This window comes from Convolutriloba macropyga, chromosome 10, assembly GCF_964194025.1.
Source record: "Convolutriloba macropyga chromosome 10, txConMacr16.3, whole genome shotgun sequence".
Lineage (NCBI taxonomy): Eukaryota > Metazoa > Xenacoelomorpha > Acoela > Convolutidae > Convolutriloba > Convolutriloba macropyga.
In genome coordinates, this window is record NC_134477.1 from 55352230 (window position 1) to 55362920 (window position 10691).

Consider the following 10691-nt stretch of genomic DNA (forward strand, 5'->3'; position numbering starts at 1 on the left):
TGAATATATAGATCATTGTCATCCTAATCTATTGATTTATAAGTTATTAACTAGTACTGATGATGAATATGAGTGTGGTTTCGTTAGAAATCAAGGTGATAGAGATAGTCAACTTAAAGGTGATCATGCTGCTGCCGAACGAGGTCATATGTATATGATGGTTAAGATGAGTGATCTATTTGGTTTTGTGAATGATTTAAAAAAGATTATATATGGTTTAGGATTTAAACTAATATTAAAAAGAAATAATAATGATAGAGCTCTATATAGAATTAATGCTGGTGCTGATGCAGTAGCTAATGATGGTAATATAGAAATTTGAGATATCTCATGGTGTGTGCCTAGTATTGATCCTAGTAATGATAATAGAATTATTGTACAGAAAGGATTAACTAAAAAGAATAATATAGACTTCAGTTATTATGAAAGAAAGACATTTTATAAGAACGTACCTAATGTTACTAACTTCTTGTTTGATTTAGGTATGGAAAGTGGTATGGAAAGACCACAATATATAATAGTTGGTTTTGAAAATAATAATGTTAATGAACAAACTCATGATGCAAGTACATTTCATTTAATGAATGTTACTGAATGTTATTGTAAGATTGGTAGTGAGTTTTATCCTGAAGATAGAATGAATATTAATTATGGTACCAATAATTATAATGAGGCTTTTAAAGAGATTGTTAGCTTTAATAAAGATTATAATGGGCTACCATATAATATAAAACCGTATATAAATCATAGAACATTCAAAAGTAGTTATAGAATATATGTATTTGATACTAGATATCAAACTGATCATATAGGTCCACAACCAATACAACTTAATTTTAAATTTAGTGCTGCAGTTGCCGATGTTATATGTCATGCATTAGTATTAACTAGAAAGGTTATTAGTGTTAGTAGTGATGGTAATAAGATGGTTGATATAGTCTCGTAGAGACTAATCAGTGAAACTGCTTCGCAGATAGCCAGAGGCTTATCATATCATAGATATAATTATAATGAAAGTCCTTATCATTATTTCCTACTAGTCTTAACAAAAACTTTAGCATAAATAGTATCTAGTTTCTTTTTATTCTCTAGAGACAAACCTCTAGCTTCAAGTTTAGTCTTCGAGCTTCGCTCGCGGGTGAAACCCGTAGGCTTAGTCTTCGAGCTTCGCTCGCGGGTGAAACCCGTAGACTTATTCATAACAACAAAAGGATTATACTTTTTAACTTCCATTATTTTTTATATATAGAAATGAGTCTTTTAAATAAGTTCAAAACCAATTCATATTGTGTTGGTGGCAGACATTATAGTGGCACTAATAACATAAGAGGAGCTATTACACCAAAAGGTACTAAAATGTTAAGAGGATCTTGCACTAAATGTGGAAGGAATAAATCAATGACAGTATCTGATGCAACAATAGAAGCAGAGGGATTGAAAGATTTCTTTAAAAGTGTTGGTAGAGCTACAGTTAACTTTGGAAAGAAAGTTGCTAATAATCCAATAAGAGCATTAGAGATTGCAAGTAAAATAGGAACTGCAGCGGCATCTAGAAACCCTAGAGCTGCTTTATCAGCCACACCTGATTTAATTAAATTTGCAACTACTGGTGAAGGTATAAAGGTAGTACAAAAAGGAAGAGGTTTATACTTAGGTACAAAGAAAAGATAATTATTTGATTATGTTTATATTTATGTTTATGTTTATGATTATGATTATCGGTATATATTTATACTAATATTATTATTACTAAAGACATTGTTATTACTAAAAACTAATAACTTTAGTTTAAAAAAACACTTAATTTATTTTTCTTGTTCTTCTTATAATCCTCATATACCTTGACTAATTCATTATATTCATCATTATCTATTTTATTATCATTCATTGATTTAGTATATAGTTTATTAAATTTATCACTAAACTGTTTAGCTAGAATATACATTTGTGAATACTTTATAATTTTATTTCTTATTTTAGTATTAATTGTTTTTGATAATGAACCACAAACAGTTGCTGTAGCAAAAGCTGTGGGTATAGAATAAGGTAATCCTATACCTGTTAATGCAACTGATGTTGTTGTTGCTGTTGTTGCAATTGATGATAATAGTATTTCTGTTATCTCAGCTACGTTAATATAACTTTTATATCTACTTAACTTCTTATTATAATTATTAGTTTCAGTTTCATAATAATTTCTAATATCTTTTATAATGTTAATATTATTGTTAAATTTATTATTAGCTTGAATCTTTTCATTTATCTGCTGTTCATTGACAGCAGCAGCTTCGCGCATCAACCGTTCCGATACTGATGATAAATCTGGATACAGTAAGCTCTCACTCGGTGCTGTTGGATCAGTGAATTTGTCAAACAACTTCGTTGAACTACTTCGTAGATTGGTCATTTTCATTAGTGAAAAAACTTTCTATTTCTTTCGTTATATCTTCTTGTTTAAATCCATAATGCATCTCAAGTCTGTCTTTCTCTTTATTATCAAGTAACTTACTTCGTAAAAGTATAGAAATTATATATATTAATATAACACCTCTAAGAGATTTATTGTATTCTTTCATTTCCCTTAGACCATTAGTAAACATATCATCTAAATGTATGTTGGTAACATTCTGATTAAACTTATTATTATCAATCTCTTGTTTTAATTGATTATATTTAGAGATAGTATCAGCAGCAACTTTATTACAAAAGTTAACAACATTTGTGGTTTCATTTGCTGATTTAATGAATTCTTTAATTAGATTTTCATTAACTTGTGTTTCATTTAGTTGTAATGTTTTAGTTGTAACTTTATCAAAATCACCTTTTCGTAGTTCAGTTATGTTTCTACTTAAAATTTCTATTTTATTAGAAGAGGATAATAAGTTATTATCACAATACTCTTTATTAACCACATCCTTTTCATCTAACGGAGGATGTACATTTGTAATTTTATAGGTATCCTTCATGTCAATATTATCATTATCTTCTAGGAATAACCCACGAGCCTTACTTAGTGTTAGGTTGTTTGTTGATGTTGATGAGCCAAGCTCCTTCGGAGATCCGAGAAGTGAGTTCCCTGATTGATTTTTAGCCTGGTTAAATCTATTTCTTGTCATTATTTATATTAAATAATATATTTAATGATTCCAAAACTTTATTATTAGATTCAAAATCAAACTCGGATTTTAATAATTCCTGTTCGTAATATTTACCTTCTATTATCTCTCCATTAATATCTTCTATTTTATATGTTGATGGTTGTGTTTTTAGAACTTCATTAACTTTAAACAGTTCTCTATTCCAATTAGAAGTGTAACCTTTAGAGAAGATATTAAGTTTATCTGCGTTTCTAACATAATCACCAACTTTAAATTTTGGCTTAATATTCTTAAAATTAAAAGTGTATTTAACCTTATCAGGATTATTAGAAGCATCAACTGGTGTCTTAATAATTGTTGAATGAATGTTATTGTTATATGTTAAGACTGCATCATTTAATATATTTAACCAATTACCATCACCATTGATGAACATAGGTTTATTTATTATATGTAATAATGTTCTATTGAATCTCTCTATAAACACAGCTTTTAAATCACTATAAGTAGAATATAGCTCTATCTGCGAAGCGGCTTTGCCGGTTCCATATTCTTTAAGTAAAGATTTAAATGTTTTATTGTAAAACTCACTATCTCTATCTACCCATAACTTTTCTGGTTTTCTAGGTTGAGAGCAACCTTGCGGATTTTCGCCTAATGCTAATTTAAAGCCATTAGTTATAGATAAACCAGATTTTTTCTTTAATGGAATAGCCCATGCATATTTTGTGAATATATCTATAACTGTTAATATAAACTTATAATTATTATTGTATTTACTTAAAGATGACTTATCAATTAAATCAGCTGACCATGTTTCATCTTTATATAATGGTATTATTCTTTCTCTTCTAAACTTTGTTATTTGAGGACTAAACACTTCTTTAGCTAGGAGTTGTTGTTGTTCCATCATTATGGGCGTAGCCAGGTGTTTACCCTTCATTTACCATAGTTAAAAACAAAATTATCTAGTTGTTCTTGATTAATAATATTCATAGATAATAGTTGCTTAGATATATCTAGCATTTCGTCATATAATCCATCATGACCAGCTTTTGTTTCTAGTATTAATAATTCTAGTCTTTCTTTTAAACCATTTAAATGGCAACTTCCTTGATTATTTGGGTTGCTATTTAGTCCCCTACCATATACATCAAAACCATATACATCATCTTTTGCCCCCATTATACGTTTTATTGTTCTATATCTAGCACTTTTCTTATCCCCTTTTCCTAAATCATATCTAATATCCTTTAAAAACCTTTTTATTTTGTTTTCATCTTCCTCGATTTCACCATGTTTTATATTAGGGTTAGTAAGAAAGTTTATAAGTTCATCTGACAACTCATATATATTATCCTTAACTATAAATGAATTTTCTTGATAAATTAGTTTAACACCATTCATTTCAAATTCACCAATATCTAAATTTCCGAACTTTAACTTTAATTGGGGATTAGATTGAACTGACATCAAATTAATAATTTGAGCCGTGTCTTTATCTACTAACATTCCTGGTTTATCTCGAGCTTCCTCTACAGCTTTGCCATTGGACTTCTTTAAAGCTTCATTAAACTGGGAACCAACTTGCTCGATCTGCGAAGCAGTTTCACCAATCTGCGAAGCAGTTTCACTGATCATCTTAGTTTGTTTATCTATTTCTTGATTTTGCCAATCTATTGCTCTTAATGTTTGTTCACTTAGTGCTAGATTCTGTTCATTGTTTGCATTTAGTGTTTTAGTTAAAGGATCAAATAACTCTTCTATTTCACCATAATACTCTTGTTGTTTTAATTTATCGTCTAATCTATTTCTTCTGTTTTGTTTTTCTAGATTGTTTAATTCTATAAGTTTATCTAATTTAGTCATTTTTTATAATTATAATAAATCATTATATAGGGTAATTGCAGCAAGGATTAACTTTCTATCATCATTAATGGTTAGCTCTTTGATATTATTTATCAGCGAAGCTGTTTCACAGATAAGTAGGTCTTTGTTTAAATTTAAATCTGCTTCACAGATTTTATTTACTAGATCTCTTTTGAATAGATATAGATTCTCATCGTGAGGATAGCTTTTAATGTCATTTACATAAAACCTTTTATCATCAAATATATTTAAACTAATCTTAGTTGTTTTTGTTGTTGTCATGTTATTACCAACTTTTTGTATTCTACATTCATCTACTGTTCTCTGTATATTATTCATTAATGCATCATAATACTCTTCATGTTTAGCATTATTATGCTTCTTTATTCCTTTTTCTTTAGTATTCTTTGGACTATCTTTAAACGGGCTCTGCCCGTGTGTAACCAAACTATAAGTCTTAGGTGTTAAGACTATAAATTCCTCAATAATCCTACTCCCAAGCTCGTGCTTAAACTTGCCGGGGACTTTATTATTTGTCTTGATTGGTTTTTCGAGATTGGATAGATCCATATGCTCATCACTAACTTTACCTTCACTATAACTTAATACAAAACTGTCTGTGTCCATATAGTGAAGTGTTAGATCTTTGAGGGATGGTTGTAGAATATTATAGAATACATCATACATGTGTAATTTGCTTAGTTCGAGTATTGTTACTCCCACATATACAGGTGAGCTATATTCTATTTTTTTCTTTATATATTCTATTTGGCTATAATCTCTATATCTAGTTATATTCTTAAATGTTGGTTTACTTACACTTTTCATTATTTTTTCTTCATGCAAGAACTTGCTTTGAAAGAAATGCAGAGGATTCATACACATTCTTCCATATAGTGAGTTATTCATTAATTTCCTTACATCCTTTTCTGCTTCAGTTTTAGCTGTTGCTCTTTTGTTAGTATTGTTTTGTATATAATCTCTACATATGTAGTCTTGTTTAAATTTAATTACTCTATGTATTTTTGTTACTTTTACTCCCATCTTAACATAGAACTTTAACATCCTATAATGAACCATATATTCTGTTTTGTTGTTTTGGTCTAAGATTAATTTCTCTGATCGGTGTAACCGCTTCGCGGATCTTGCCTTGCCTCCATCTCTTTCTCTGTAACCTAATTCATTATCATTTATCTTTCTCTTATTGGCATTAGTGCTAACTGTTCTGTTCTCTCTTTACATTCATTAGTATAATCAATATCACAAATTATATAGTAACCATGATCACTATCATCTGGAGTATTCAATATTACATCGAGGAACCCGCTTGGCGGATCTAGAGTAGTAGTAGTAATAAACTCAAAATCCTTATAAGGTAACTTTTGCATCATTGCATAACCATATAGGTTGTTTGCGTCTATGTACCATATGGACCTTCGCCGATTATTAATATATCTATCACCCATTATTCCACATATACCACCTCTCTTTGCTCCAACAAAATCATCTAACATTTGTTTATCTTGCAATGTATCTAGTGTAACACCACTTGACATTAACCAACAATCAAAACTATAACCTGGGAGACTAACGTAATGTAATGGATTGAGCTTGAATTCTTTCATGCTTAATTTAACATATTCATTCATGCAATAGTCTAATATTTCAACATCATTCTGTAAATACTCTATAGTTAGATATTTACCAGTTTTATGACTGTTTTCATTATTAAAGTTATCTACTTCTTCTTGTGTTGGTAATTTATTATGTAGTGAGGATTTGAAGTCTTCTATTTTCAAATTACCTATAACTTTTTGGTAGGTAGCTTTGCTACCATTGGCAGCTTCGCTGTCATACGACTTTGTCGTGGTTCCCCAATCATCTAAACCAAAGTATTCATATGGATATAATGTTTTAGTTTTACATCCGTATATCTTTGCCATTTGATCTAGAGACATAGCTAAGAAGTTATAACTATCTAAGAATTTGAGACAACCAATGCTAAACATCTTAGACTTACCAGCAGCTAGTGGTATGTTATCTACTTTTCTTTTATCATTATTCTGTTTGAAGAGTTCACTGTATAGTAAGTTGAAGTCATAGCCAGAGCCATTATGGAATATTACAGGAATGAAGTATTGTTGTTTATACCTTAGATTACATATCTTACATGCTGGTCCTCTATATTTACCAGTTTCATGACAATGATCTCTTACTTTATTAATACATGTTTTGCTGCAGATATGACAAGTGTTATTAGTTTCATGGTATAATTTATATTCTTCTGTGAATATCATCTTTTCATTGTGTTTGAAATTATTTTCTGTTTCTATCTTTAATAGATCTCTAGCAAACCTTTTGATACAATCAAGACCAAAGTAGTGCTTGAAAATACCTTGCCAGGTGTAACCCACAGCTATAGGAATATGTTCAGCTATTACATATTTATGGGTCTCCGACCATGCTTCGCCATAACCATTAGTTGAGACTTCAACAATGCAACATTCTATATCGGCAGTTATAGTATTTTTTATATTCTGACGTTTGTGTTCATTTATAAAAGTAATATGTTTTTTCTTAGGACAAACAATCTCTGGTTTCAATGAGTTGTTGCATTCGTGTTTATCATATTTAATTTGGAATCAAACCAATATGTACATCTATCACAGTAATAGAATTTGTGATTCATTCTATTTGGTCGATCTAACAAGGTTTCTATGTTTTTAATTAGAGCACAGTGTTCTATTTGTCCATTACTCCAAACTAGTATTCTTACATCTTTTCTATCTTTATTAAAGTCATCCACTGGTTTAAACAATTCTACTTTACCCCCACCACAAGGTGTGTATAACCAAATATTAATATTATATAAATTCTGTATTCTTAATATATATCCGAAGTCATCTTCATGTTTTTGTCTTGGCTCAATAAGTTTATCTACATATTTACTTTCTCGAGTTGTATGGTGCGTGGCAGGATATAGCCAAGCAGTAATAGTTAGTTGCAAGCAATTGTATTTGTAACTTCGTATATTCAATATCGAGTTTTTGAGATCAGCTGGTAAATCTATATGGGTACCAATAGATGCTTTAGTTGGTTCAATGTTCAACTGAATACTTCTTATTCCAAGAAACTCGAAATCATAACCATAACCTTCATATGTTTCCTTCTCGAAGTTTAGCCAATCCGCGAAGTCTCCATTTTCATAAATCGCATTATTATTAATGTAGTCAGTATTGAAAAATATTTTTGCAATCTTTACGTCTTCTTTGGTTCTCTTCTTATAATCACACTCGACTGTAATCTTATATTTAAAACTCTTAACTCTACGAAACTGATAGCAGTTTTTAATTTCTTCTAAAGAGTAATTAGTTGCTTCATCTATATCTTTAATGTAATTCCCCCCTTTATCAGTAATATAAAATTCTTTCATGTTCTGACTGGAGTTTATATCAAAGTCTTCTGTGTTTTCTAGATACTTACGATTATGACTATATGAGTGAGTAGTTAGAGCTATTTTATTCCTAAATTCTTCATGACATTCTTTACACTCATACCTAATTTTAGAGTATATATTACCCTCTTCGGCTTTAGGTTTAGTTTTAGTTTCAGCTTCATCAAGATCCATAATAATATCCCTAGCTCTTTTCTGGTGCTGGTTTGTTAAAGTGTGTTTGAGCCTTGAACCAAAGGATAAATCACATATATCACAAAGGTTTACATTACTGTTAGTTGAACGAGACATGGTGTATTTTATTAGGGAAAATTATAAAAAAAATAATTTTTCGAAAGTAAAAAATGAAGTGTGATAAGTGTAAAAATAAGACTTGGAAAGAGTGTTGTGATAATTGTAAAGAATTAGAATATTCTTGTTATATATGTGAGAATGTAGTGAAAGTAAAGGATTATATTGAACATTTAGGAAAACATTATAATGATAAGAATTTATATTTAACATGTTGTATGTGTGGGGTTAATAAACATATTTCTTACTATAGATTTAGAAATGCTAAGTGTAGATTGTGTATTTATCTTCATAGATACAGATATGGCCATACTAGAAATCAATTCAAGGAGCATGTTTATAAGTATAATATTAATTTATCTGTCATGTAGTTTTTTATTGATGGATTGGTGGAAGAACCTTCGGTCTTGGTTGGTGAAACAAGGCTTGCCCTTCCCCAACCACTTCATGGATTGATGTTAGGAACAAATTTTAGTGCTGGTTAATTTCCTGTGATTAGTGTTAGGAAATAAAACAAAAATTTTGGTGAGTTGTATATTTTTTTTCTAGAATTAAAACACTTCATATTTTAATGTTAGACCTAGAGTGAATATGTAGTAGTAGATAAAACAGGGAAACCAGCAAGCAGTAAAATTTGTTCCATTCGACGTGCGCGATTAGCGTTAGGAGAAAAGGAACAAATTTTGCTGGTGGCTGGTTTCCCTGTTTTATCTACTACTAGTAGTTTTAAAAAAAAAATCCTTTTAAACAATGTCACAGGATGGATGAATAGCGATAAGTTTCAACCTGTGTCATTTAAAAGTTTAGAATTATACTGTTTAGTTTGTTTCAGATTTTGTATACCCGAAAATGCCGACTTCGACCCCCTCTATTCTTTGTAACATGATCTGTGGTCCCATGGCTGGCCTTACTTCTTCCTACCTCACAAACCCACTAGATGTGATCAGGGCTCGGATGCAAGTCGAAGGGCAGCCCAGTGCACTGGCCACGTTGAAACACCTCAAAGAGACGGAGGGACTACTGCAGGGGATGCATAAAGGCGTGTCAACTAGGATGTTCAACGCGTGTTTGACATCGTTGCTTATTACTATTTTATACGAAGGCACAAAACGGATATCCTTGAAGCCCGAGTTTAAAGGCCAGTTTAAATGGTAGTTGTAATTCAGCGATTTTTGAGAGAAAAATAGTGTAATAAAATCTTGGTTACATGTGACAAGGAAATTTTATTCAATTTATGGATCAGCCGAAGGTGAATTTGCCGTTCAAGGTTTAGCAATTGATGCAGTGATAATAGAATAAAACAAACATAGTGTCAATAGAAAAAAATTACCGACATTTTTCACCGCATTCATTACTTAAATGTTTCTCACGAAACAGGTCGCTATTTCTCCGTGCTAAAAAAACTAAGAAATTTTTCCATTAATTTCATGTTCGCTCGGTGGGACCTCTCGCTCGGTGGGACTTCTTAGTTGCCTGACTAATCATTTGATTATTGTTTTTATCGTTGCTCGTTTTGTCTTGATTTCTGGTAACTTTTTGTCTCCGTCATAAGCAAAAGTTAAGATATTTCACGGGAGACTAGAAGTTTATACTATGTTGTCGCTCTTTTGATATTTGCGATAGAAATCAAAGCGGATTTAAATTTCTTTCCTTGTATGGCTATTTTCAATTGCCTTAGAAGTCCAAAGTTTTGACTTCCTGTGTCATTCTTATGGATTCAGTTTCAGAAATTGTAGTTGGCAATTATAAAACCTCGGAAAAGCCACGAAAAAATGGCACAGAAGTACAAAAAATTACCGTAAATTCAGATCGGGGGATAGCCGCCGTCATCTTCTAAACGGCTATTATTTAGGCGCTCTCTCTTTTTTAATAGCCGCACAGCGATAGCTGGGGACATTATTGGCCTTCTCTTTGTTTTTTTACAATTCAAAGAATTTGAATTGTATTGGGGCGCTGTGTTTTTACGACTCGAAGAGGAG

The 10691-nt window shown here is 30.8% G+C and overlaps 1 protein-coding gene across 1 annotated transcript in view; it reads left to right on the forward strand.

Annotated features, from left to right (window-relative positions):
- Positions 1 to 9934, forward strand: part of LOC142348722 (solute carrier family 25 member 44-like) — a 37704-nt gene extending 27770 nt beyond the window's left edge. Inside the window, exon 4 of the mRNA XM_075400186.1 lies at positions 9545 to 9934. Coding sequence (XP_075256301.1) covers positions 9545 to 9867 — 323 coding nt within the window. The 3' untranslated portion in view covers positions 9868 to 9934. The remainder of the gene's footprint in view (positions 1 to 9544) is intronic.
- The last annotated feature ends 757 nt before the right edge of the window (positions 9935 to 10691 follow it).